General features: G+C 45.7%; 2 protein-coding genes and 2 long non-coding RNA genes across 6 annotated transcripts; 2 read left to right on the forward strand and 2 right to left on the reverse strand.

Moving 5' to 3' along the window:
• Positions 1-709: 709 nt before the first annotated feature.
• On the forward strand, positions 710-6,200 carry TRIM50 (tripartite motif containing 50). Its single transcript, XM_035140226.3, has 6 exons — positions 710-1,261; positions 2,940-3,035; positions 3,487-3,717; positions 4,022-4,044; positions 4,553-4,677; positions 5,467-6,200. Exons 1-6 carry the CDS (start codon positions 857-859, stop codon positions 6,069-6,071), a joined length of 1,485 nt encoding a protein of 494 aa, XP_034996117.1. The 5' UTR covers positions 710-856; the 3' UTR covers positions 6,072-6,200.
• A 1,587-nt stretch (positions 6,201-7,787) lies between these two features.
• On the reverse strand, positions 7,788-10,655 carry LOC148683552 (uncharacterized). Its single transcript, XR_015947060.1, has 2 exons — positions 10,530-10,655; positions 7,788-8,107 (listed from the first exon to the last, which is right to left on the reverse strand). It is a non-coding gene; the product is annotated as an uncharacterized LOC148683552 (long non-coding RNA).
• Positions 8,589-24,818, forward strand: FKBP6 (FKBP prolyl isomerase family member 6 (inactive)). Of its 3 annotated transcripts, none has more exons than XM_088657905.1 (9): positions 8,589-9,015; positions 10,521-10,638; positions 11,994-12,083; positions 12,421-12,623; positions 13,072-13,191; positions 14,015-14,209; positions 14,794-14,903; positions 16,499-16,589; positions 19,434-19,889. In XM_088657905.1, exons 1-9 carry the CDS (start codon positions 8,752-8,754, stop codon positions 19,467-19,469), a joined length of 1,227 nt encoding a protein of 408 aa, XP_088514031.1. In that variant the 5' UTR covers positions 8,589-8,751; the 3' UTR covers positions 19,470-19,889. The 3 variants fall into 3 exon arrangements, with proteins under 3 accessions (XP_088514031.1, XP_034995763.3, XP_088514030.1); XM_035139872.3 differs by having other exon boundaries at positions 8,682-9,015; positions 18,822-19,889; XM_088657904.1 differs by lacking the exon at positions 19,434-19,889 and adding an exon at positions 24,475-24,818 and having other exon boundaries at positions 8,683-9,015.
• Positions 18,047-25,802, reverse strand: LOC148683553 (uncharacterized). Its single transcript, XR_015947059.1, has 3 exons — positions 25,662-25,802; positions 24,659-24,745; positions 18,047-18,185 (listed from the first exon to the last, which is right to left on the reverse strand). It is a non-coding gene; the product is annotated as an uncharacterized LOC148683553 (long non-coding RNA).
• Positions 25,803-27,776: the final 1,974 nt, after the last annotated feature.

The following is a 27,776-nucleotide window of genomic DNA, read 5'->3' on the forward strand; positions in this document are numbered from 1 at the left end:
TTCTAAGCCCTGTGATTACAGGTGAAGGGCAAGTGAGCAAGGAAGGCGGAAGCAAAAGGCAACTGAGCTGTGGAAGGTAAGGATGCTCTCTTTGGTCAACACAGGTTGGCAGCAATGGCTTGCCAGGGCTTCAGATGGCGCTGCTCCCTGTCCTACCTGGAGATGCCAATGGGGATTGAACCAGGGACAGGTACTCTGCCACTGAGCAAAGGTCCTTCCCCAAGGTTGATGGGAGTCATCAGAGACCAACCAAGTCTGGAGGGCCACCACGGGTTCCCCATCTCTGCCCTTAAGGGGGTTACAGTTCCGATGTCACTCTTGCTTTCTCAAAATCTTTTAACTGTCCCTCTTCCACCACTGAAGAAAACACACACTATTCCCCTCTCAGCTCTGTAATGCCGTTCCCAAGCAAATTTGTTGCATTTCCTTAAAAGAGCCAGAGAACACTGTAGGCATTGCTGCCTGAAGGCTGGTGCCCCTGAGACTGCAGAGCACTTCTGATGTCTTTGAGCAAAGGAGCCAGGTGCTGATCTCCTGGTAAGTATGGAATGACAGTTACCTGGATGTTGACCTTCCTTCCTCCCTTCTTGTTTTCATGACTCAGGAGCAAATTCATTTGCCCCAGTCCCAGCCTTGTTATTTTGCTTTGCATGTGCTCAGGGGCACTCTTACTTCTCCCTAAGATTGCATTGCTTCTTTACTTGTCATCTTATCGGTTCTCGTTTGTTGCAGGAGGTCTGTTAATCAGGAGGAACAAGAATTGCTCTCATTTCCCCTTGCCTGCCACAACTGGAGTTTCCCACAACAGGGTGCTGGGCTTCCAGGACTAGGTTAAGAAAATAAACTGGTGGGCAAAATGGCCAGGAAGATGAGCATCGACCAGCTGGAAGACCAGCTGCTCTGCCCCATTTGCCTGGAAGTCTTCAAAGAGCCCCTGATGCTCCAGTGTGGGCATTCATACTGCAAGACCTGCGTGGTCGCGCTTTCAGTTGACCTGGAGAGCCAGTTCCTTTGCCCGGTGTGCCGGAAGGCTGTGGACTGCGGCAGTTCCCCGCCCAACGTCAATCTGGCTCGTATCATTGAGGCGCTGCATGCTGCAGGCAGCTCAGATCCCAACGAGGAGTCCTGCCCTAACCACCACAACCCCCTCAGCCTCTTCTGTGAGCAAGACCAGGAGGTGATCTGTGGTCTCTGCGGCACCATTGGCACCCATCAGCACCACAAGGTCACCCCCATCTCGTCCATCTACAGCCGGATGAAGGTAAGTGCTTGGATGGTGTGGGGGAGTGACGTGGGGGGCTTAGGCAGAAGGTGAGTCTCGAACAGATTCCAGGTGAACCACCAAATGCCTGCTGGTTGCCAGATTAGGTGGACCTTGGTCTGATCCAGCAAGGCAGCTTTCAGTGTCTTGATTTTTTGTTTAAAAAAAAGGAAGGGGAAGGGCTGTAGTTCAGTGGTAGAGCATCTACACCAAGGAATCTTCACATTCCTTGGTGAAAAGTAGCTCCATATCTTCTCTGGTGTAATATGGGGAATGGCCATAGTGCCCCTGCCTTGCATGCTGAAGGTTTCAGCAACATGGCCACTTGTTTGGGGGTCTAGAGCAGCCTCCCCCAGCCTGGTGCTTCCTGCTGTGCTTTGGATGCAGGTGTGTTCTGAAAACGGGGTGTGGGGAATCACGTGTAAATCAGGTGCCTGATCAACAACGAGCCACAAGGTTTGCCTTGAGGCAAACAAAAAGCCTTGGAAATGGGAATGGAAAAGCAAAGCAAGGCTGTCCCGGCTCCTTTGAGTGTGCCTGTCACTAGGTAGGACAGAGATAAGCCAGAAGAAATCTCTCCTGCCCACAAATGGGTGTGTCTGACTCGCAGCGGAGCCAGACTCTGGTGGTGCTACCGTAGCATATGCCAATGCTAACAATGAGCTTGTGAATTGAAAGCCCTGACCTTGACCCCTGGCCTGACTCCACCTGATATCTGATCAGGCCAGGGGTGTGTGTGTGAGAGAGAGGAAAGCCTCTTCCCTGCCTGAGGAGACCCCCAAGAGCTTCTTTTGCCAAAGAAGGTGATTCTGGCCTAGGTGGATCAAAGGTCTGACCCAGCAGAAGGCAGCTTACATGTATCCTTTCCATATATGAGTTTCTCCTTCCCTGGTACCTGGGGTGGGGGATGTATCTGGCCTAGAATCCCATCTTAAAACAGAGACATAGGAGGCTGCATTATTCTGAGAGTCAGAGCATTGGTCTACGTCAGGCATCTCCAAACTGCGGCCCTCCAGATGTTTTGGCCTACAACTCCCATGATCCCTAGCTAACAGGACCAGTGGTCAGGGAAGATGGGAATTGTAGTCCAAAACATCTGGAGGGCCGAAGTTTGGGGATGCCTGGTCTAAGTTTAGTATTGCCCACCCCAGGGCTGGGAGGTTTTTTTCAATCTTCTAGGCAACCTTCCGAGGGGGCCATGTGCTAGGTTGGTAGGTGGGGCCAGAGGCAAAAGTGGGCGGGGCAATGAATGTAAATGTTACCTTGGCACTGTAGCCATGTTTCCTACACACAGTCACATGCCCCCCTCTCTCTTCTGCCTATGAGCAAAAGGTGTTACTCGAGTTCAAGGACATATTTATAGCCAGGCAAAAACACTCAAGGTGCAAAAGGGGTGGGGCCTGGGAACTTGGGAAGAGTTCCAAGGCTCAGGTGAGGTTCCTCACTCCTGGTGCACACTGACTGGCAGCAGCTCTCTAGGGTTTCAGCCAGGGAATTTTCTCCAGTCCTACTAGATGTTGCCAGGGCTTGATCCAGGGACTTCTGCTTGCAAAGCAGCTATTCTGACCCTACTGACCTAGAACCGTTCCCTTTTACGTCAGCTGGACACTGTTGGAAACGTAATGGCAAGCTGGACTCCCCCTGGCCTGATCTGCTAAAGCTGTTTCTGTTTCCACAGGAGAAGCTCTCTGCGTTGATGACGGAGGTGCAGAAGCAGAAGGGGAACTTGGATGAGCAAGTCAGCAGGCTGATGAACAACAAGACACGCATTGCGGTGCGTCCAGGCAATCCTACTATATGTTGGGTCCACGGAGCTAACTGCGTTCAGCATTGGGAACTGAGTTGTGGACGTTAACACCCAGTTTCCAAAATGTTCAGGTTTCATTTCAAAATTAGATTTTTTTTAAAAAAAACCTTAAATCTGAACCTTAACTCATACTACTGAATGATTTTAAATATGATTTGATACCTCCTATATCCAACAGAATTTTCACTGTTGAATGTTAAAATGCAAACTTATTAATCTTGCTGCCAAGGACACAGGGTCAAGCCAACTTGAAATGCAAGCTTTGCCACCAGCTTCTCCTACCAAAGAGTGCTGTGGCAGGCCGCCTCTTGGAAACAGTCCCAGAAGGCAGTTGCCAGAATTAAACCCATGCACACCTCAACTCAAATTAAGTCACGCCTCATTCTACTGTTAGTTATGTTTCTGGATTCCCCCTCAGAACGAGTCCGATGTCTTCAAATGGGTGGTCCGGAAGCAGTTCCAGGAACTGCACAGGTACATCGATGAGGAGAAGGCTAGGTTCCTGGGGCGAATTGAGAGGGAGGCAGGCCAACTTATTGCCTCCATCGAAGTCCAGGTGAATCAGACGACGGACATCTTGCAGAAGCTGAAGGAGCTGGATAATTCCCTGGAGAAACTCAACAATGAAGGACAGTTGGATTTCATAAGGGTATGTCTGCCTGCCTGGTGCTGTCTGAGGCAGAAAATCCAAATGGCCAACAAAACCTTTTCTCTACCACACACTTATTCACGTAGGGGAAAGTTCAACTTTAGGATTTGGGGGTATAGAGGAAGTGCCCAGAGGACTATAGGAGCTGTGGGGTCCATAAAAGCAGGGGTGTTCTACAGCCCCATTTCAGTTTGCCCACATTTTCCACCCCTTTCCCTGTGTCCTGCCTGTAAGCCTAAGGTTCTGTTATAGATGCTGTAGCAGCATAAGCTCACTAAGGCTTTCTTCATCTCTTGTTTTACAGAAATACAGATCTCTTCCCTCCAGGTATGTTGAAAGGGGAGGGGAGGAGAGAGAGAGAAAGTGTGTGTATGTGTGCACTGTGGAGTCAGGCCATGCTCCATGATCTCTCAGGGGCTCCATGGAATAGGCCCAAGGTCAAAAAGCAACAAGGGATCAGATGCATGTCTATCATAGTCTCCCCCACCCCGAGATGCAACACATATTCATTATCTTCCTCCCAGAGCAATTACCGTATTTAATGCAGCTTTCACAAACCTGGTGCCCACCTGTTGCTCTGAACTACAACTCCCAGCTGTGCTGTCTGGGGCTGAAGGGAATTGTAGTCCACAACCACTGAGCTATGCCCTCCTACTTTCCTGCAAATATGAGGGAGCCACTGCAGATCTTCAAGGTCAGAGTGCTTCCTCGGCAGCATCACTCCAACAATTAAATTGGGGCCAGGTGGTTGGAAAGCTCTAGCAGATGATTAAGACTCAAGTCTTCATTTTGAGGAAATCATGATGAAAATCAATATGCTGCCCTGCTCCCCCAGGTCTGAGCTCCCCCGCCAGCATCTGGCCGATGGTATGTTCAGCGCAGTCTCCTTTAAGCCCGACTTCCACCAAGATGACATCAAGATGATGGTGTGGAAGAGACTACTACGCAAAGTCCTCCCAGGTACAGCCGCTGTTGGAGATAGGGTTGCCAGACTCAATAAAGGACAGGACTTCTGTGCCTTTAATTGCCCTGCTCTCTTTTGAGTCTGGAAACCTTAAAGAGAAACCAGCAGAACCTTTGTTTAATTTCCAAGCAAAGGGTCTGCTGGTTTCTCTTTAAGGTTTCCAGACTCAAAAGAGAGCAGGGCAATTAAAGGCACAGAAGTCCTGTCCTCTATTGAGTCTGGCAACCCTAGTTGGAGAGGAAGCCAACAGACTCCTCAGAGGTCTTAAAGCAGCCTTCCTCAACCTGGTGCTCTCCAGGCTCTGTGGACAACAACTCCACCAGAGCCATTGTATTGCATCTATAAAAAGGTTTTTAAACAGCTTAAAAACCTTTAAGCGGTGCACAATATTTCTGCACATATAATAAAAATGTAAGTGTCATCACACTGCAGTTCATTTGGCCCCAGACAGGTGACACTGCAAACTAGAGTGTTACAACAAGCTGGGCTCTCAGAGCTGCTGGGCCATCGCAGCAGCACCAGAGGGTGAGGAGGACATAAATGAAGATGGAAGCGGGCAGTTGGGCATCCCAGAGCAGAGCAGAGCAGAGCAGCAGGCAGGTGGTCCAAATAAGCTGTGAAGGTTTGCTGAAGGGAGGAGGTGGGTGGCTTTGGCAAGGTAAAAAGGGAGGACGTAGCTTTTGTGAAGAGTAAAGGGGTGGGTGGGTTCCTTGTCATTGTAAAACGAATCATATTTACCTGTAAAAGGTGGGTTGATCCCTCCTGATTTTCACCCCATCTCTTAGCTCCAGAGATGCTGAAACTGGACCCAGTGAGTGCACACCCCATCCTGGAGCTGTCCAAGGGAAACACTGTGGTCCAGTGTGGGGTGTTCTTCCAGAGGCGAGGCAGCAACCCAGACCGCTTCGACTACAGCAACTGCATCCTGGGTAACAAGGGCTTCTCCTGGGGGAGGCACTACTGGGAGGTGATTGTGGGCCTCAAGAGCCACTGGCGTTTGGGCATCGTCAAAGCCACGGTCAGCCGCAAGGGCAAGCTGAACAAGAGCCCTGAACATGGGGCGTGGCTGATCGGCCTGAAGGAAGGCAAGGTCTATGAGGCCTTCAACAACCCACGCGTGGTGCTGCCACTCTCAGCCCGCCCCCAGCGCATCGGGGTCTACTTGCACTACGAGAAGGGTGAGCTGACCTTCTACAATGCCAACAGCCCTGACGAACTGGTACCAATTTACACCTTTCAAGCAGAGTTCCAGGGCAAGCTGTACCCCATCCTGGACATGTGTTGGCATGAACGGGGCACCAACACGTTGCCCATTGTCCTGCCTACACCCACCATGCTGCAGGTCCAAGAAGATGATGGCCTCAATGCCCAGGAGCCCACCAAGTTGTAAGTGGGTAGTTCCTGCCTGCTGGGCTGCAGAGTCAGTGCCATGTTGCTGCAGCTGCAGGGGAGAAAGGCGCCAGCCACAGACCGCTCTGCTCCAAAGCATGGCAAGCTGGACTAGAGAAACCCTGATCAAGGTGTAACTGGATTTGTATTCTCACATGAGAACAGTCCCCACATACTGTATACAAGGTGGGCTCCAGAGGTTTGTTTGAGAACCTTTTGCCTTCAGCTCAGCTGAAGGAGTGAGAACATGGCTGGTTAATCAAGGAGCCATGTTAAGCATCTCAAGAGCAAGTGAGAGAGACAGCTCAATACATTTTGGTGCCTGCTTTGAAGAAACCCAGTGATCCCCCAAGGAGGAGAACTTCCTTTTTTCTAAACGGCATGGTCCAAGGATCAGCTCAGTCGTTCTCCCTGCTAACTGTCCTTGATGGCACTCTCAATCTGTTCAACCACCTCACCTTGCCTCTGGGCTGCCTCTAGGAAACATGCCAGTTAATTGATGCTTAAACTTCAAAGGCTCGTTGCTTCCCTCTCTGCCTTTTAGTCTTCTTCACCAGGAAGTTTAAAGGCTAGATTTCATACAGCTTCCTGACACATTGCTACAATCGTCCTGCATTTGCCAATGCCATGGGGCCACATTTAAAAGGGGGGAAGATTAAAGGCTGAAACTGTCCTACCAATGTCTTTGAAAATGCTTTCCCATCACATCCCTTTGGTCTGCCACAAATGCACTTTAGAGGTTGCACCAGAGCATTATGTTTAATCTGTTTTAAGGCAGACTTTGCCAACATGGTGCCTTCAATATTACTTGGACTAAAATGCCCATCAGCCACAGCCAACTCAGCTCTATTATGCCAGTGTTGATGGGAGAATAATAATAATAATAATAATAATAATAATAATAATAATATATTATTTATACCCCGCCCATCTGGCTGGGTTTTCCCAGCCACTCTGGGCGGCTTCCAACTGAATATTAAAAACAGTACAGCACCAAACATTAAAAACTTCCCTAAACAGGGCCGCCTTCAGTTGTCTTCTAAAAGTACAGACATACTGGTCAGGACTGATGCGAGTTTTAGTCCAAAACATCTGGTGGCACTAGTTTGGGGAAGGCTGGTTATGGGTTGCTCTTAAGCAGGGATGGAGAAGCTGTAGCCTTCCAGGTGTTTCCAAACCATAGCTCCCATCTTCTCCAGCCATTGGCCAAGCTTGCTGAGGCTGATGGAATCTGTAGTTCAGTAGCAATGGCAGCCCCATGGACTCCCCATGCCTGTTCTTAAGTGTTCTATCCTCCTTAGTCTGAAGCTTCCCTCTCTACCACTTCCTTGAACACCTAAAAAAAGATTAAGAATTGACAGTCCCTACCTGCAGGCTGAAAGGAACACAAGAAAGGAGCCTAGAAATGGAAGAGGACCATTGAAGCAGTGGTTCCATCCATCCATCCTCCAGTGAGCTTCAAGCTGCAAACTGGAAGTTATCCAGATTTATTTTCCTCCTTTGTTTAGTAGACATCCAAAAAGTTCTCCAAGGTGGCTGAATTGTCCAGTTGTTTTCCTACTAGCTTTGCTTCCCATGCTTTTGTAACACGTTCGATCATGCGCTTTTAAAATTTTGTATGTACCTAATTCTGCAGCCTCTAGGCAGTGTAGAAGGAGTAAACAAATATTCCCGTTGCAATTAAAGACGATCGTGACACAGCCATAGCACAACCCGATACAGTAGCAGAATGGGAAATCCGTTTTTATTAATCCTTCGGAAATACAGAGTTATTGACAGCCTCCAGAGCTACCAAAGAGTATCCACCACATGGTCCTTCCAGCTGGTGAGGGATCTCACAGGGAGCAAATCCCACTGCAGGAAATGTCTGCTTTCTACCGGTACCTGCAGTTCTTGTGCTTGTGCTCGAGGTGGGAAGAAGTCACTGAATGCACCACCATCCATTCATGCTATACTTGGGTTGCTGATCCAAAGGTCGGTGGTTCGAATCCCCATGATGGGGTGAGCTCCCATTGCTCTGTCCCAGCTCCTGCCAACCTAGCAGTTCGAAAGCAGACCATAGATAAATAGGTACCGCTGTGGCGGGAAGATGAGATAAGCGTCACACACCATAGTCCCCTTTGACTGGACTTAACCGTCCAGGGGTCCTTTACTTTTCACCTTTACCCTTTTACCTTACATGTTGTTGGATTTTGTTGTTACTGTTTTGGTGGCTAATTTTTTTATGATGACAAATAATGTTGTATTATGTAAATCAATGTGCTTGTAAGCTATTTCAAGCTCCCCTCCCCCACCTGCTGGACCAAAAGGCATGAAATAAACCACGTTTAAGGATTGTCATGGTTTTGTGTCATGGTGAAAACTTTCTAAATGATAGACGAGGGCAAAATTTAAAATTTAAATCAAGGGGTAGCATCCAGTCTTAGCCACTTTCAGAGCAGGATTCAAAAGATATGGGTAACTTTGGCGCATTAAATTTCATTGGGTTTACTCTTGCAAGTTAATTGGGAGTAAAAAAAAAGCAAAACAAAGCGACACCCACAGGGTATCTAGCGTTAACGCCATGTCGTTATATTAACTCGAGCTTCCCCGCACTTAAAACCGCTTCGGGAGCCCATTTTAGACGAAAAGCGGGTGTGTCGGTAAACAAAAACAAAAAAATCTCTGAGGGTGAGGACTACATGCCCCATCATGCACCACGCTCGCTCCCCCCCCCCTCCACGGTCGCCGCCGAGGGCGCAGAATTGGCTCTGCCGCTGGGGCTGGGCGTGGCCTGGTCTGCGGCACGAGGCCTTGGCGGGGGCGTTTGGGCGGGAAGGCTGGGCCTAGCTGTGAGGATTAAGGAGGACGACGGCGAGAGCAGCCTTTGCGGCATGAAGGCGAGAGGCGGTGCCCAGAAGGAGAGCTGGCAGGCGGGGGATGGGAGCGGCGCGGGGGACTTCATGGTGAGCCTTGGTGGGCATGAGCAGAGTTCCTCCTGGCGCTCCCTCTACCCGAGAGGAGAACAACAAAGGGATGGAACCTCTTTCATTCAGCTTCTGCCTTCCCCCTTGGAAGATAGAGCCCAACTGATTGCTGTGTCAGCATGCGAGGAGTACATTTTCAGCCTACCTCCCCTCAAAATGAAAAAAAGAGAGAGGAAGGGAAATTCTTCTTTTATTGCCTCAACCAACCTCAGGGGCAACCTGAGGGGAGGCACCTGCTGAAATGAAACGACAATAGTAGATAATTCCTGCATTGCAGGGGGTTGGACTTGATGACCGTTGGTAGTCCCTTCCAACTGTAGGATTCAATGAAAAGCACAGCTTTGCTGTGAAAGAGAGGACCAGTTAGAAGCAAAACAAACCAACGCAGCAAAATATCAGCACCATAAGGACTGCCAAAGCCAGTGCAAATCAAGGTGTACCTTTTTTTAAAAAATGCACTTATGCTACTGTTCAAGTAGAATTAGCATGAACAATAAATATATCTTTAGGGAAGTCTCTTAATATATAATGTGCTGTATATATATATATAGGTTTGCCTTTGGCAGTTTTGGTTAAATTTGAATTTATGTAAGAGTCCAAAACAGCCAAATCTAGTTTACATAATATTTGCAAGTCTGTGCATCCATCATAAATTTAAGGAAATGATCTACAGCCTTCTGTCACCAATGTATGCCCACTGCTTTCTTGGATCGGAGGTTTAATATTCTGTGGCACGAGTGAGGCCAAGGATGTCTCTCATTGGCTGCCGCTTATATGAGCACTGTGAGCACAAACATCTCACTCCCATTCTCCAGTTTCTGCCAGGCTCATCTTTGCAGGCAGATATTTAATGACCTCTGGCAACTGAGGAAAACAGTGGGCAAGTTCCAAAATCATAGGGAGATTTATGGGTGCTTCTGATTTATTTTTTAACATTTTTATAGCTAATTGTAGAGGGGTAGTGCATGATTGTGAGGGTGTATTATTTTTCTCTTTTGTTTGTGCGTATATATATATATATATATATATATATATATATCCTGCCAACCTAGCAGTTCGAAAGCACGTCAAAAAGCAAGTAGATAAATAGGAACCGCTACAGCGGGAAGGTAAACGGCGTTTCCATGTGCTGCTCTGGTCTGCCAGAAGCGGCTTTGTCATGCTAGCCACATGACCTGGAAGCTATACGCCGGCTCCCTCGGCCAATAATGCGAGATGAGCGCGCAACCCCAGAGTCGGTCACGACTGGACCTAATGGTCAGGGGTCTCTTTACCTTTACCTATATATAGGGGATTGAACCTGGGAACTTCTACATGCAAAGCAGGTCCTCTGCCACTGAGCTTTGACCCGATTTAAAAAGACATTTGAAGAAATCCATATTCATAATACAGTACAACATTATTGCTAATAATACAACAGAAGCCTGTCGGCATTAAGCAGTCCATAAATAACATTATGCTTTGCCATGCCCTTGTTTCCAAAGTCTCCTTACCACCGGCTGGGTCAACGGATGCAGGATGTTACTGGAGACCATGGAGTGTTGAAAGAGATTATCCGTGCCGGCTCTGGTGAAACAGTGCCTCCTGATGCATCCATATTAGGTAAAAGAACCTTGTGCTGACAAGTCTATGGTTGTGGTGTTAAGCAACCTTACTAAGGCAATGGGTAAGCCTCTCTAAATGCATAGTATTACATTGAATAGCCACTTTCCCCTTTCCTACTGTGGCCTGGATGTTAATCCCTCCTCTAGCCTAAAGCTGCCTTGTGGGACCAATAGGAGCTGGGGTGTGAGAATGTAGATCAGGACCATGTTGATGAAGGGGAAAGGATGAGCACTCTGCAGTTCTGTTGTCTAAATGAGAAAAAAACTAGACATGTTCATGCCTAGTTTGGCTTGACTCAAATTAAAGTGGATTTTGTGCTTTTAACAAGTTAACTTGTCTTTTCAGTTGACATCTGCACCATCCAATTTGACATTTGAATAGTGGTTTATACCACAAGTTATTGATTTCCATTAACTCCCTTTATAATCCCCCAAGAAGCACTTTAATGTGTGGTTTAATATGGACTATGTGGAAGGATTCCCTGTGCACTTTCCCTCACAAGCTACTTGTGAGGGAATGCAATGCAATGGTGAGGGTGGCTTTCTGAATCTGAATGTTAATATTTAAATAAGAGTGGTATTAGTACTTTAGCCAAGCATGGATTAAGTATTTAGCCAATCACCTAAAATCTCATGGGTGTAAACTGTAGATTTTGTTTGTGGTTTCCATTTAATAAGCAACCCCAAACTCCCAGTTTAAAGCTGTTTTGTGCTTTTTACCACCCAAGAGTATGCTGGAAGTGAGCAGGTACTCTTGTCATACAGGTCCTTTAGACTTTAATGCAATATTCCCCAACTTGCTGCCCTTCAGGTGTTATGGACTACCATTCCTATCAGTCCCATGGGACCCAGGCAGCAGGTTGGGAAAAACTGTTTTGCTGTGAGTAGCTTCTAAGGCTACTGGGGAGCCCTTGGGTTTTTGCCTTCAGGTTTTTAAATGAATACAGGAAAATGTAGTTTGATGAATATTACAGAACCTGAAAAAGCATGAGCAAATGCTACACCATAATTCTAATTTTGCAATTTTTCCGTAATGGATGAAATTGATGTGCTCTCAGCAAGTTCCTGGGATAATACAGCATGGCTTATAGGAAATAAGGATTGCTAGTAGTTGTCTAGATTCAGGTAGGTAGCCGTGTTGGTCTGACGCAGTCAAAATATATATTAAAAAATTGTCCAGTAGCACCTTAGAGACCAACTAAGTTTGTTCTTGGTACTGTATAAGCTTTCATGAACATGTACACTTCTTCAGATACACACATAGTAGTTGTCTGTTATGGATGAAAATAGAAACTATGTTCAACCTTCCTAACTGAAACTGATTTACTCTCCTCTAACTTTTAACTTTCTCAGTGAAATTTTCAGGTTACTTGGAACACATGGACAGACCCTTTGACACAAACTGCTACAGAAGGAATCATAGACTTATGAAACTTGGTGAAGGTAAGCCCAGAATGATCATGTGTTCCTAAGAGATAATAAAATTGTGTGTGTGCACTAGCACTTATATAAAAAACTGGACTTGTTAGGTGCATTCATGCCTAGTTTCTATCATAGCAAGCAAACTATATGAGATCCTTTAAGAGGGAAGCTAGGATAGCTATCCAAATTTCATGCATCCAAAGATTTGATTTTTCTGGGGGCCTGAGTTGGGGCCAAATTGTCCTGGGTCAGGCCCAATCTGAATCACACCTTGGATCAGGGAGGATGTCTTCCGCTTTGACTAGTACTGCAGTACATACATTTGAGAAATAAACCTTGCTCTTTTTTGCTTTCCCAGACATCACTCTTGGGGGAATGGAGATTGGTCTGCTGACAATGAAGAAAGGAGAGCTGGCAAGATTTTTGTTCAAGCCAAGTTACGCATTTGGAGCTGCGGGCTGCCCTCCTCTGATCCCTCCCAATGCCACAGTCTTGTTTGAGATTGAGCTTCTGGACTTTCTGGACTCAGCAGAATCTGACCAGTTCTTTAAACTGACTCCTGTAAGTTTGCTAGTTTTTCTTAGATTTCTGTACCACCCTTCACCAAAGATGGTTACCAAGCAGTTTTTAAAAGATACTGTACTATAAAGCACCATACAACTCACTGGTGATTAGAAAGACAAAGGCCAGAATGGGGAGTGAGCTAGAAGCTAGGCTGCAAGCTTGGAGATGGAGCTATGCCTGATTTCTATTTGAATCAAAGGTTGTGACCAAGAGAAGCAATACTTCAAGGGTGTTATTGCTGTGAACCCCTCTATTGCAGGCTCAGATTGTATATATGTGATAAACCATATACCTTACAGACACCACATTCTCAGCTGTCCTTCATTCTGAAGAAACTTGGAATCCCTGGAATATTGCAACACTCAGAGATTGGGAGGGTGTGCAACATTGGGGTGGCATGCAGCAATACTAACCTCCACGACCAGATTGTGGCTTCTCTTCACAGGAGCAACAGGACCAGTTTCCACTGCAGAAAGTGCTGAAGGTGGCTGAAACCGAGCGGGAATTTGGCAATTATCTCTTCCGACAGAAGCACTTCATGGATGCCAGAGAAAGATACAAACGGGTAAGTAAAGCAAATGAGAAGGGTGGGGGCAAGTGAGTCACAAGTAATGCAAAAGGGAAATTTAAAATGGGCCTGCTGCAATTATTTTCCATTCCCCATCATGCTAGTATTTGTACCTTGGTAGTCCTTTCTGGTCAAGCAAAAGGCAGGGCTGGTCTCCAGAAGTCAAAGAACTTCTTTAGGTCAGCCTTCGCCAGTCTGGTACCCTCCAGAGCTTTTGGGCTACAGCTCCCATCAGCCCCGGCCAGCACACTTAACTTTGCATATTATACTTTCTTCCTCTCTCCTTCACCCTGCTTCCTTTGTTAGCTGCCCAAGACAGAGTGTGCTAACTGGGCTGGTGGGAGTTGTAGCTTAAAACATCTGGAGGACTGTCAAATTGGTGAAGGCTGCTGTAATGTGTTGCCCCCAAAGTGTGAGATGGGAATTGATCACCTGGAATTATTTTGAAATGTAAAATGAGAAAGGAGTTGGTGATCTGATGGAAGAGAATGTTTAGTTGAATGGTTTAAAAGCACTGTATTGTCATTTAACCAACTTAATTGTTCATTGTAATCTTATTTCATGCTTTCCCATCAGAGTTGTTTTAGATTCCTAATGCAGAAAAATACAGTTTTGCCCATACGTATTTCCCCCCCAAAATCTACAATGTAAATATGTAACTGGCCCTCAAATGAGAGAATATTTTTGCTTGATAGCGTTTTATTATGTGGAAATGTTCGTCTCCTAAGTCAACATCCACACAGCCCAGTGTGTACAACAATCAATATAAGTTTTGTGTAAGACTATAAAATGACAGCACATGTTTGCGATCCCTGATTAGGCCTCTACACTGCTGCACCGTGTGAATGCTGAAGAAGCAGAGCAAGTCAAAGTTGATACTGCCAAGATTCTGGTCTTCCTGAACTTGTCTTTTACTTACCTGAAACTGGAACAGCCAGCTCGGGCCCTTGCCTACGGAGAGAAGGCCTTGAAGCTGGATGAGAAGAATGCCAAAGCCCTCTTCAGGTGTGCTCAGGTGAGGAGGAGCAGCAGCTGTGGGCTTAGTCTTCCAAGTTTCAAATGCCTGATAGGGGGTGTGGACAATAAAAATGATGTATGAGAGCACCTAAACCTGGAAGAAACCCTGGAGGCCACTTAGTCCAATGCAGGAGATTCCGTGTTCCCACGGCAGGTGGCCATCTAGCCTCTGCAAGTACTTTCTGCAGCAAAATCTTTTCCACTTTCAGACACCTCTTTCAAACTCCTTCTCTCGAACATTTTATTTATCATTGCCAGGCTGAGCACAGTATCCCTTGTGGGATAAGTCTGAGGCACACCTCCCACTCAATACTTTCCACTTGAGCTCCCTTCTACTTGCACCATTCTATCTATGGGATGGCAACCAGGATTTCTTTAGGGCAGTTGATTCAAGAAGTTTTAAGTTTCCAGGTGCACATCTGACCATGCACAGCTTTTCTTTTCCTGGGCTTTCTGTACATTGCTTGTACTGGTGAGTTTTCTCTTTGCTAGTTGTTAACTTTGTGGCCATGCTGGGATTTCCACCCCCCTGAGGAACAGCATACCAAATTAAAAAATAATAATGATTCTTTTGTCTACTAGGCATGTTTCTCTCTGGCAGAGTATGAGAGAGCTCGGGATTTTTTGGTGAAAGCTCAAAAACAGCAGCCCTTCAACCATTGCATTAACAATGAATTGAAAAAGCTGGCCAGGTGAGGGAGCTATTTCTTTACTGAAGTTTGGATAATCGGTTAGCTGTGAACTGCTTTCTCTGTATATAATTGTCCAGATTTATTCTTTGTGGTGTTGATGCCTCTATACTCTTATAATGTTTAAATTGTCTAGCAGACTGAGTAAGTGAGAGCACAGGAAGCTGTTAGGGGTATTGAATCCCAAACTCTGTAAACTGGTCAATGTCCTTGCAGTGGGGTAAACCTCAGGTGCATGGGTGCCACCCCCTTTCCACCTTTGGAAGCATCCTCAGGAATTCTGTTTAATCCAGAAAATAACCTGTGTGGTTATCAAAACCGTGGCAGTGCTGTATGTAGAGTGTGAGGGAATAGAGTTCTCCTTCCATGGCAGTACTGGGAAAGGATAACAAGGCAATTCCCTGGCTCTCCTTGAATGAATGAACGCCTTATGGGGGCATCTAGCCTTTGTGGCTTTGCCTTACCTGTCCTTTGACAGGCAGCCTTTCCCTGTTCTGTTAAGGAGAGGCTTGGGCCATGTTTATCCTTCACTTAAGATGGCTTTCTTCATCAGCAAAAACCTCTGCTTGCCGAGGCCACCTGTCCCTCTGCTCCCTCATTTGTGTGCTTCCTTTCCCTGGGCTGGGAAGTGCACAGGCCATGAGGGGGAATTCCTTAGTCCTCAAAGCTGCCCCCCTGAAACATGCTTGGAAATAGATCGCCAGTAGATCTGTGAGACTTGCTTGTCCTGAACACATGGATTTCTGGCAGTGTTTTAGTAAAAGCAGCTCTGGCTTCCATACTTGGTGGGTGTTCTGCATAGGTATAAACACTACTGAAAAGTATTGTGGATTTTCATGCATAAAGCAAGATCTCTCAGATGCTGAGCTGCTCTGTTCATGAATAACTATAACTTAAGTTTAATCATACAGTGATACCTCTGGTTAAGAACTTAATTCATTCCAGAGGTCCGTTCTTAACCTGAAACTGTTCTTAACCTGAAGTACCACTTTAGCTAATGGAGCCTCCTGCTGCCGCCGTGCCTCCGGAGCATGATTTCTGTTCTGTTCTCATCCTGAAGCAAAGTTCTTAACCTGAGGTACTATTTCTGGGTTAGCAGAGTTTGTAACCTGAAGTGTTTGTAACCTGAAGCATTTGTAACCCGAGGTACCACTGTACTGGCCATGTTCTACCGTTGACACTAAATCCTGGGTTTGACTTTTGTTTGGCGAAGCCTTTGTTTCAGACATCACCAAAGCTGTGTACACAGTGAGCTATGCTGAAGGAGATGTGGGTTTTGAGCATTGAAATAAGGGCAAAACGTGGCCAGATGCAGCTGCTGTGCCTGTGCTGGAACAGTTTGCCTCTTATTTTGTATTATATTTACTGTTTTTAATTAGGTTTTTGTAATTTTGGATTATGCGGAATGCTTTATCAGAGTGGATGTAGCAACCGAGTAATTTCGTTGTTCCCGCAAGGGGACAATGACAATGACAATAAAGATATCTTATTTCTGAGGAAGCACTTGAGTTCTGGGCAGGCTTAATTTCAAGACCTTGTTGTTTTTTAAACTCGGCTGGTGGACACCCTGTGATCATACAATTTGCCCTGTTTTGCAGCTGTTACAGAAATCATATGTTGAAGGAGAAGGAAATGTGCTGCAGGATGTTTGGCACCCTCAACTCTCCTTCAGCAGGAGAAAACCTGAAGGTAACAGGCTCTGAGCCGCTTCTGTTTCTCAGTTTCATCTTGGTGCTAAGCTTCCTTTCTTGTATTGTCTGAAGAGTGTAGCAGGAGCATGTATGAACAGCAAGGCATTTAGTGGTAGGCAGGTGCCAAGGGAGTTGTCCTCTGAGACAACTGCACTCTGGAACTTGCTCTAGATCAGGCATCCCCAAACTGCGGCACTCCAGATGTTTTGGCCTACAACTCCCATGATCCCTAGCTAACAGGATCAGTGGTCGGGGAAGATGGGAATTGTAGTCCAAAACACCTGGAGGGCCGAAGTTTGGGGGTGCCTGCTCTAGATTTTTGTAGGGCTTATGAGGCAGGACATGTCCTCTGCTACTCTCTCGCTTTTTTCACCCCTTGGGTGTTGAGCAGAAATATGACTCTGTTGCCATGCATTGTATAGCCCCTCATCTTCCTACTACTTCCATAGTCCTTAACCACCATGCCCAACTTTAGGGCAGCCTTTGCCAGCCTGGTGCCATCCAAAGATTTTGCACTACAACTCCCATCACCTCCAGCATCATACAGTCATGTTTGCTGATGCTGATGAGATTTGTAGTCCAAAGCATCAGGGATGGCAACAGGTTGGTGAGGCTATTTTAGGTTACTGTTCTTGGTAGATCTTTGTAACGTCTTGGGCAGCTGCCTGTTCCTGCTAGATACAAATGCCAGTTCTCATGGTTCATTATAGCAGAATTCCACTGTAAACAGGATACATGGTTGGCTAGTCCCCTCACCCTGCCCTGAAATGAGAATGTCTGTAAGTGGATGGTAACTTAAGTAATAGCCCTGCCTCCCTAACCTTTCTTCCTAGAACTATTGAAAACTGCTTCTTAGCTCCACTGCAAAAATACTCAACAGCTTCAAAATCGGCTTGCTGCATTGCATGTGCTGTTCTAGAAACACAAGCACAGAGTCCTCTGCACTCTTAAAACGAGCTAGTCTTTTGAATCCTTGCCAATGATGGCATGAACCCCTCTTTAAGACCGTAACATCATGTAAATTTATCTATCAGTAGCAGCCCTTATATTGTGCCACTCAACAATGCAGGATAAAAAGTGGCTTTCATTTATCAACAACCAGCTCTGAAAATACAGTGATTTAGATAATGGTATTACAACAAAAAGCATCTGCATTCTTCACTGTTGTTCCCGATTACTGTACATGGTTGGCTACCGTAGGTGAACAGAGCCTGCTTTCTGTTTTAGTCACTGTCAGTCAGCAAGTGATAGGATAAGTGTTCAAAATTCATATTTGGTTGTTAAAAGCAGCTAGAGCAAAAACAACTTTATTATGAACAGGTGGGCTGGGGTTGCAGAATGATGGAATTCACTGTGTGATATCTTACAATGGGTTGGTAAGGATAAGATTATTTGAATTTGGAACATGGTTGCTAGTGTAATTAGGTTAGTTGTTCATGCAGATTTGTTGGCGAAAGCAGGAAATGTTTTTTCAGCAGAATGTCCTAGTAGCTGCCTGCTGTTCTGGTACCTGCAGGAGCATCCTTTCTTTGAAGCTGATCCAGCCCATCTTATCTGTGCAGCCCCTCGAGCCTGCTTTTTGATTGTGTAGCCACTGGGTGGGAATGAAAGAGACAAGACGATCAAATGCTACTCAGAATGGCTAAAGGGTTTCAGCTTGCCTACTTCTCTCTCTTTAATTAGCTCAGCGTAAAGACTTCTTTGGGACGCAGGTGGCGCTGTGGGTTAAACCACAGAGCCTAGAGCTTGCTGATCAGAAGGTCGGCAGTTCGAATCCCTGAGACGCGGTGAGCTCCCGTTGCTCGGTCCCAGCTCCTGCCAACCTAGCAGTTCGAAAGCATGCCAAGTGCAAGTAGATAAATAGGTACTGCTCCAAGCGGGATGGTAAAATGGCATTTCCGTGTGCTGCTCTGGTTCGCCAGAAGCGGCTTTGTCATGCTGGCCACATGACCTGGAAGCTGTACGCCGGCTCCCTCGGCCAATAATGCAAGATGAGCGCCGCAACCCCTTTACCTTTAAAGACTTCTTTAGGCGTGATGTATTCAAGGAGGTTGACAGAAGATTCTTGGCTGAACTCTTGTTTGCTTCTGAATGGGTTTTCTTTGTGACTTCTGGGTGGTGTCAAGAGGAGGTGTGAAGCTGGCTGGGTGTTACAGGATGGCACTTCAGTCACTTGCTATAGCAAGGTTCCTAAATGCTACACAATCTGTTTCTTTATGCACACCCACAGGCAGCAACACACTTGGCTTGCCAAACAGAATTGTAGGTTGATGTGCCAGCCAGGAACCCAATGGACAAGAGCCAGATCGAGTAACTGAGGCTCTGGACGAATCTGGATGTTACATGGTACCACCTGCAACTGTACCCCAACATCCCTTTTTTAGGCTGCAAAGCAGTTTGTGGGGGGAGAGGTTGACTGAGAATGGAGGAGTAGTGATTGGAGAAGGGGAAAGCTATGCCTTTCCCCCATGGAGTTTCAGGTATATGTACATAGGTTGGTCCATACTAATATGGAAGCTATTGAAAGAGAGGAGTGGAAATACAGGGAGCTGAAAATGGTGCTCAGTAGAGCAAAGGAAAATGTATTAACAGTGGCCCTTTGTGGTATGTATTAGGTGTAGATTTGGGGTATGGTATGCTATCTCAAAATTAGTACCCGTTTTAAGATTTCTGACCATTCTAACCATTACATTGCAATGATACAAGGGCTTGGGCCCTTGATAGCTCACTATGTAATATAGGTCACTGTGTTATAATTGTTCTCATTTTTTTAAAGCAACCATGTCCTGACAAACTGAAATGCATGGGGTTTTTTTGAGTCATGATATGCTGGTCATTTCAGAATCCATCTATGCAGAAGGAAGAAACTTTTCTATAATGGGAAGGGATCCCACTTCAGTACAGCCAACAACTGCCTTCTTGTTTTTGAAAATCCATATGGAAAAGGCCTTCCTCATTCTGAGTACTTGGAGCTCAGAAGATTATATGGTTGTTTAATATATAAAAGCACAATATTTATGTACACTTTGTTAGTGGCATTCTGAAGTCAAGACTACTAAGAGACTTCTTTTGAAAAGAAGAAATTTGCTCTGCATTCTCTCATTCTTTTGAAGGAACTCCTTTCTCTTGTTAGTCAGATTTCTCTGTTTGGATACAAATCAGTTTTCCTTAACTTCTCTCATTGCCCTGGACTCAGGCTGGTGAAAGTAGGCGGCCATGGTTTTTGCTTATCTGAGAAGATTGTTAGAAATGTTGTTTTCCTAGTTGTAGAAAATAAAACTTGTTTCTGAGCTGAAAATGTCAGCATGGCTGGTGTCCATTTATTGTGGATGATGAGTCTCTGTAGATGGAAGCCACTGTCACCCATTTGCCTTGGTAGTGCGACCAATTTGGGTGTTGCTGCCTAGCAAGGCATCATCATGGCATTTCTGTATATGATTCTTAATATTGATGCTCTGACTGATGTCCTGCCAGACAAAACCTATCTATCCTGTGTCTGTGGATTTGAGAACTTGTTTGGAGGATATGCCTGGCTCGCTCAGGCGAAATGAAGGGCAATAGAACACCCTCTATTCACCACAGAAAAGGAGCTTATTATAAGATTGATGTTCTGTTTCTTTGGTGCAGAATTTGGATTACCTGATTATGAATTTACTGTTTGGGGCATTGTATCCAAATTAAACCACAGAGCCTAGGGCTTGCTGATCAGAAGTTCGGCGATTCGAATCCCTGCGACAGGGTGAGCTCCCGTTGCTCGGTCCCAGCTCCTGCCAACCTAGCAGTTCGAAAGCACATCAATGTGCAAGTAGATAAATAGGGACTGCTTCCACGGGAAGGTAAACGGCGTTTCCGTGTGCTGCTCTGGTTCGCCAGAAGCGGCTTTGTCATGCTGGCCACATGACCTTGAAGCTGTACGCCGGCTCCCTCGGCCAATAATGCGAGATGAGCACGCAACCCCAGAGTCGGTCACGACTGGACCTAATGGTCAGGGGTCCCTTTACCTTTACCTTTATCCAAATCTCTACTAAATAACTCACTATGCCAGGTGCTTTTTGTGATAATGTTATATTCCTGCACTTTACTAGAAATAATAAACCTTCCTTGCATGTATTATCACTGTGTGTGCAAGCTGAGCGAACAGATCCCTCCTCATGCTGTGGTGGCGGATGGGTTGCAGCCATCCTGTGGCTCTGAAGAACTGTATAAACCAGCAGGTGGCAGCAGATCCTTTGATAACTTGCCTTAGCTATCAGTTTTATCTCTTTCTTTCTTCCACCTGCTTCATTTCAGTCAGGTTCTCTGTGCTCAAATCCAGGCACCCATTTTTTTCCAGGGCATTTTGGTCAAAACTCCCTTAATTGGAATGAATTGTGCAAATTTGACATTACTGAATATGTCTACCTTGGTTTTCCTGCTTCAGGTTGATTAGTTAATGGTATACTTTATTTTGAGGCACTGTGCTTTCATTTTGCAGCATGTAGAATTTGAGGTCTGGGTGGTTATGTAGTTCCACCAAGGACCTCACTTCCTGCTCCACCTCAGGACTAAAAAGAGGCCAAAAGACCTCTCTCCCCCTCATAGCTGCCAAGTTTTCCCTTTTCTCGCGAGGAAGCCTATTCAGCATAAGGGAAAATCCCTTTAAAAAAGGGATAACTTGGCAGCTATGCTCCCCCTATCTGAGCCAAACACACACACAGCCTATGAGCTTTTCTCATCTAACTCCACCACTGCCAGCTCTACAAAGGTCCAAGGTTGTCTTAAATAACTCTGTCCACTTTCCACTTTCTGCTTGTAATAATCTCCCAGAGCACCTCAGTGATGTGTTCTCCTCTTGCTGCAATACAGCCAGCTCAGAACTTGCCTCCTTTTATTTTTGGAAGGTCTTGTCTTAATTCTTCAAGTCCTCAGACCACTTGAGGCCACGCACACACACACACCGTGTTGAACTTCTGGTGCTTACTGGATTCTTCTTTTAAAAACTCCAGACTTTTAAATTGAATTCTGATTTTACAGTTTTAACTGCTTTCTGGCCTTTATTGTGTTGGGTCTCTTGTGCAACACTTAGAAATAGCTGTGATTAAACAGCATACAAATTGTTGGAAGTAAATGGAAAATAAATAAATAAATAAAACCAAAATACGTCACTGCATTCATGCACAATTTCCATTTCCCTCTCATTTGGCTGCCTCTTTATTTTATACTCTCTGCCCTGTACTATGTCACTATTGATGCTGCATTAAAAAACAAGTTGGCAGCCTAGCATCCCTGCCTCCACCCCATGGCAGAACTTATCAGAGATCAGCCACCCTGCTTATAAGCTCTCCCTCAGCTACATGTGTGTGTGTGTGTGTGTGTGTGTGTGTGTGTGTGTGTGTGTGTGTGTCCTTTAGCCCTGTGACATGGCCATTAACAGACTTGCATGGCAGTCTGCTCTGCCTCTCTTTCCTCCATCTGCAGTATGGGGGATGTTTATTTCTAACTTTAAAGGGTGGTTGTGAAGATTAAAACTAGATGCCTGCGAGAACTTTGAGGATTGGAAGGCGCTGTCTGTGTAAATGTTAAGTACAACTAATTTACTAGATCTCATCTTCCTCCTCTTCCATGAATTTGTCCGATTCAGTTTCAAAAGCACCAACGGCCATCAAGACCACCACTACATTTTGTGGCGGGGTAACATTTCATGTGTCTGTCAAGGTAGCCTGTCGTCCAGAGAAGCTTATGCCATAATAATTTTTTTTTTACCCCTAAAATTCTAAAGGTTGGTCTTTAAGATGCTTTGTTTCTGATCCAACAGAGTAACACTCACACTCTGGAAATTATTCATTCTGAGCCAAGTTGAACCATACAGGGGAAGGGATTAAACAGAATACGTCAGTGGCCCAATTTAACACAGGGAGGGAAAGAGTTCTTTCCTCACCCCAAGCCAGAGTCCCTGCATTGAGGTGTCATTCTTCCGAATGGATCTTTCAAATCTGTCTTCCACGCTTACTGTTCCCCACAACCACCTCCTGAGCAGAATTGCATGGGTGCCTTTTCACAGCAAGGACTTCTCATCCTGCCTGCCTGACAGCCTGTAGCAAAGGCGAATTAAGAAGTGCGGAGCAGGGCAACCTCCTCTTTATGGTTCCACTGCCATGTCTGGAGCTCAAAGCAGAGTCTGCTTGCTCTGTGGCGCCAGCAGAAGTGCTGCTCTGAAGCCTATGGCTGGCACCTTCAGCCTTCCTGAGTTATTATTGTTTTTTATTTCCTGGTTGGTGGGGGGGGGGGAGTGAGAAGAGGGGAAGATGTTGGTTCAAATGTTCTCCTGTGGCTGCCCCTGAGTTTATGTTGGCAGTGGCTGGGGAACGGAGCTGATTTAACTGGCAGTTGTTGTTTTGTGGCCAGGGCATTATGAAAAGGTTTTCTGTCTTTCCCCCTCCAAGGTTAATGCTGAATGTTTTCCTTCTTAATATACTGTTCGCTTCATTATTAGCTGAAAGAGACTCTCTTTATATATATTTTTTAAAAAATTAACTTCTCCCATTCCCCCCCAATATATATATATATAGAGAGAGAGAGAGAGAGTCCCTTCATACTGTTGCGTTCTGAGAGCCGGGAAGTCCTGTGGACAGGAAGTAAGAAACCTGATGGTTGGTGTGATTTATACAGAAATTCCTTTCTTCCCCAGTGAGCTGGAACAGTAGGCCGATGTGTCAGTTTGCGGCTGGCTGCCTGGCTGCAAGCGCCAACCATTGTTGCTTCTTTTGTCCTCCCGCCCCCATCTCCAGCAAGTGAGCCACTTCTGTTTAAAAGTGATGAATGAGGTGTTCTTCAAGCAGGGATTCAGGGGAGCCTCCTGAAGGCAGCTTTACAGTGCAGTGTCTTTATTCCCTTTGCCAGCTTCAGGCCTTCCCTTGTTCTTCCTCAGATGGGATCCTTCTCTTGTAGAGCAGCAGCAGCAGCAGCAGCAGCAGCAGCAGCAGCAGGAGGAGGACAATAGGTAGCTGCTGCTCCTGTTGCTGACGGAGCCCACTTTGGGGGCACAAGTTTTTTTTCCCTTCTCCACTCTTGCTGATCATGCATGTCTCCAGGAAATCCCGTGTGTGCTTCACCAAAATTACTCACCTACTTCATCTAGTTGGTGTTGGAGGCTTTCCCCTGCATCAGCAAAACTTAGGTGACACCAAATGTCCTGGAACGTTTGCTCATTAAAAAATTGTTCAAGAGAGAGAGAGAGATGGGGAAACTGACTTGTTTGTGGTGTCCGTGGGGATTAGGTGGGGTGAAGCTCCATGGTGGAGCGTATGCGTGCATATGAAAGATCCTGGTTTCAATTCCTTAACTGAAAAAAAACCTGAAGTCCCTTATCTAAGAAGACCTTGCAAGGGAGGTCTTTAAATTTACCCGAGAGGGTAGAGAGGAGAGGCTGAACTCAGCTTGGAAAGCCTATTTAAAGTGCATTAGCAGAGGGCTGATGAATGCATTTTAGTTTGTGGAAGTTGTAAGCATAATTCACAAATGCACATGTAGGCAGGAAGTGCTTGAGAAGTGCATTCTCGGCACAAAACAGATTAAAACCATTTCAGCAGAATGTGCTTTGGACTGGCAAATACAGTGGAACAGAGACAACATGGGGATGGCATTGTGTGTACAGCATCCCCAAAAGATGCCTATCTGCAGCCTTGAATGCACGTTATCACACAATGTATACTCACTCACAGTCTCTAGCCTCAAGGCTTATTGTCTTAAAAAAGCATGGTGCATAAGGAAAATGGGTTGGGGAGGGAGGAGGAAAATCTGGGCACTGTTTCTTTAAATTAACAAAGTTATACCGTAGTAATGAGCAGCTAAAGCCAAAAGATTTCCAGAAAAGAAGGTGCCAAAAGTTTCTGGTCTTTCCACAGCACTGATAGAGAGGCCCTGCAGTCCTTCTTCTCTTCTCCTGCAGCTCAGTGGAAAGGCTGCACCACATACTCAAAATGTATGCTGTAAAATGAATCAAAATACCCATTACAACATAGAAATGCTGGCATTAATGCTGTTAAAAGTTTCAGAAGAATACCATAGACTCTGCGATCATAGACTCACAGTTGCTGGAGCTGGTGGTGTCTGACCAGGAGCTAGACCTTGGAGCCACGAATAGCTCTGTGAAGATATTGACCCATCATGTGACAGCTGTAAAAAAAAGGCATATTGCGTGCTAGGGATTGTTAGCAAAGGGATGGAAAATAAACTGCTGATATCATAATGCTGTCACAGAAAACATGTGGTGCACTCACTTTGGAATAGTGTCTACGGTTCTGGTTGCCTCACCTCTAAAAGGGTACTGTAGTGTTGGAAAAGGGCAACCAGAATGATCAAGCGGGTGGAAGGATTCTCCTACAAGGAAAGATTGCAGTCTTTGTGGCTTTTTAGTTTAGAGAAAAGGCAAATAAGAGGCTACATAATAGAAATGTATAAAATTATGTATGGAATGCAGAAAGTGGATAGAGAAGGAAAGTTTTTCTCCCTATCATAACACTAGAACTTGGGAACATCCAAAGAAGCTGACTGAGGATTCAGAGCAGACTAATAATATTTTATTTTATTTTATTTTTTGCCCTAATAGCCATAACGGCTAGAATCCTCATTTTCTTTTTTGAAAAAGATAAAGATGATGAGCTTCACAATTCCATCTTTTGATACTCTGGATTAGAAACAAACTTGTGGACCTGTGGAAGAGGTGCATTGCTGGCTATTGCTTTCCTGAAACTTACCTAGAAAGTCTGCAAAGTCACCAAGTCTTCCCCTGCTTCTGTGGTCTTGGTCCTGCTTTTTCTAACCAGTGTTGCTCTCCATAGAGAGGATCAGGTACTGTAGAAGGTCTGCTCTCTTGCTCTATGTAATTTGTGGCTCTCACTTCCAAGCTGCTGGGCTTGTTAACTCTACAAGACCGGTTCCTACTTGTAGGCCCTTTATCCTTTCTGGAGGGCTGAATGGTTCAGTCCATGCAGACTTTCCATTTCAGTTTAATGCCTCAAGGATGCTTACTTCAAAAGGTCCCTTCTGCTAACTACCACTCTGACCCAACCCAACTCCATTTCCCCCCTACCTGCAAACAACAGCAAGGTAGACTTTTGCTATCGGATCCTGCTTGCTTATGGCTCATCCTGGCAGCACACCTCAGCTTGGAGCTTTGAACTCTCGCAAAGTTTCTCCAGAGTAAACAAGCTCACAGAGGCAACAGTCAAGCTGCTCTCCATCTCGTGGACTTCTTCCAAAAGGGTAGCTGCGCTAGTCTGTTGCAGCAAAAACAAAAGAGTCTTCTGTCACCTTAAAGACTAACAAATTTGTTTTGGCAAAGCTCTAGACCATGAAAACCTGTGCCATTAAAAATCTCATGGGCGTGTGGCTATTCCTGGCTCTTAACCCCACTCGGAATGCAGCTGCAGAGGGTCCTCTTTCTCCAGGATCCTGTTGTTCTCAAACTGGGCAAAGTGGGGAAGGCCAGGAAAGGCATGAAGCCAGCCTAGTTCTTGGCAGTTCCAGATCACGCTGTCTGTAGGCAATTACACCCACCTTCCTGCTCGAGTGTAGTGATGTTTCAGGCGATGGGGGCGGGGGTGGGGGGAGCCACAAATTCCTACCTTTAAACAAAGGGTCAGGTGCATCTGAGCTGCAGCACACCTCTTCTCTGGATGAAAAACGCCTCTCCCCATCTAGTTTGATAAAACAGAGTTGAAGGAATACTGTATGTGTTCCTGTTTCTCCCCTCATGCTCTCACCACCCCCACCACCCCATTACGGGATCCATTTGTTTTCCATGAGCTATATTTAGGTGGCACTGGCAGAACCCCCAAACTGCTGAGTCCTGTTAAATCAATATTTTTTTTCCTTAGAAGGCGGAGATCAGCTTTACCAAGTAAATGGTAAATAATAATTTGGTTTAGCATAGCTGAAGGTTTTTCCACTGCAAATTCCCTCATGTCCAGCCCATGGTAAATTATTCAGGTGGTGGTGGTGGTGGTGGTGGTTAAAGCGAAAAAGATCCTCTGCATTTTTAGGTAAGTCAAATAAAATAATAAAGGGGTCTTTGAGAGTAGCTCTTCACCCAGTATTTGTAAAGAGATGTCACTTTGAGGTGTTTCCACTGAGGTGGCAACAGGAGGGTCCACCCGATGCCCAGAGAGCTGGAACTCCTTATGAACATTAAAGTAGCTTGTGGTGGCAAGAGCAATGCATTTCTCTCTCAAACTTTATCTGGATGTAGGAAACTTGAAAGTGGGGACAGGGACAGAAAGAGCCTGATGGAGGGGAAGACGCCCTCTTCTTCCCAGATAAGATCTGGATTGAATATCCTAGGAGAAATGGTTAAAACATTTGCTACTTCTTAGTTTAGAAAAGAAAAACAGGTCATGGTAGATGTGTATAAAAAGATGGGAAAGTGAATAGAGATAGGCTCTCCTCCCTCTCATAATACAGTATGTACTATCATCTCTTAATACCGTGGGGGTCATCCAATGAAACTTGACACAGCCCGTAGTTAAAACTATGAAATTTGATCCTTTGAAAAGGTAGCAATGATAAGCTTTTTGAGGCACAGTGGGAAACATGATGCTGAACTGGATTTTGTAGGTCTTTGGCCTGATCCAAGCAACCAGGTCCTTTTTACATTCCTGCACTAAGCTGAGGGGCAGTGAGCACACATTGGCTTGAGACAGTGATTCTCTTCTTCTGTGCACTTCTTTCGGAAGGAGTATCTGTCTTTGTTCATGGCAGGTGTATGCTCATTCCATTCTCTTTTCCTTCTCATTCTCTTTTATCGCTGAAAGGGGATCCAACTGCTTCTGCAGACTTCTGCTGTGCTTTAGAAGAAACTGCTGACACTGGTGGTGCTTATCTTTCTTTCCACTCTCTCAAAGCCTGGCTCTAGCTGCAGGAGAGCAGCTATTCAGGGTGGGATCTGGGAATACAGGGAAGCGAGAGCAGGTGAGTTGCTGAATGCTGGAGAAGCTGAAACGTTGTCCCATCAAGCATCTCCCATTACAAAGTCCTTATTCCACGCCATTACACGGGTTCTGACCTGGCATCTGTTCTAGGGTGGCTAGAAGCTCAGGTTTAGCAATATTTCTCTTAATCTAAGGGAGCTGTTGGTTTACCAAAGAGCTCTGCTTTGATGCAGTTGTTTTGCTTGTTTGTTTATACAAATAATGTATCTGGCCTTTCT

The sequence above is a fragment of the Zootoca vivipara genome, chromosome 14, assembly GCF_965207765.1.
Source record: "Zootoca vivipara chromosome 14, rZooViv2.hap1.1, whole genome shotgun sequence".
Lineage (NCBI taxonomy): Eukaryota > Metazoa > Chordata > Lepidosauria > Squamata > Lacertidae > Zootoca > Zootoca vivipara.

Bases quoted from the DNA above. Each gene is read 5' to 3' on its own strand.
- TRIM50 (XM_035140226.3), top strand. From the start codon at position 857: ATGGCCAGGAAGATGAGCATCGACCAGCTGGAAGACCAGCTGCTCTGC. The intron at 3,718-4,021 runs GTATGTCTGCCT...CTTGTTTTACAG, and splicing joins GACAGTTGGATTTCATAAGG to AAATACAGATCTCTTCCCTC. The intron at 4,678-5,466 runs GTACAGCCGCTG...CCCATCTCTTAG, and splicing joins ACTACGCAAAGTCCTCCCAG to CTCCAGAGATGCTGAAACTG.
- FKBP6 (XM_088657905.1), top strand. From the start codon at position 8,752: ATGCCCCATCATGCACCACGCTCGCTCCCCCCCCCCTCCACGGTCGCC. The intron at 9,016-10,520 runs GTGAGCCTTGGT...TTGTTTCCAAAG, and splicing joins GCGGCGCGGGGGACTTCATG to TCTCCTTACCACCGGCTGGG. The intron at 12,624-13,071 runs GTAAGTTTGCTA...TTCTCTTCACAG, and splicing joins AGTTCTTTAAACTGACTCCT to GAGCAACAGGACCAGTTTCC.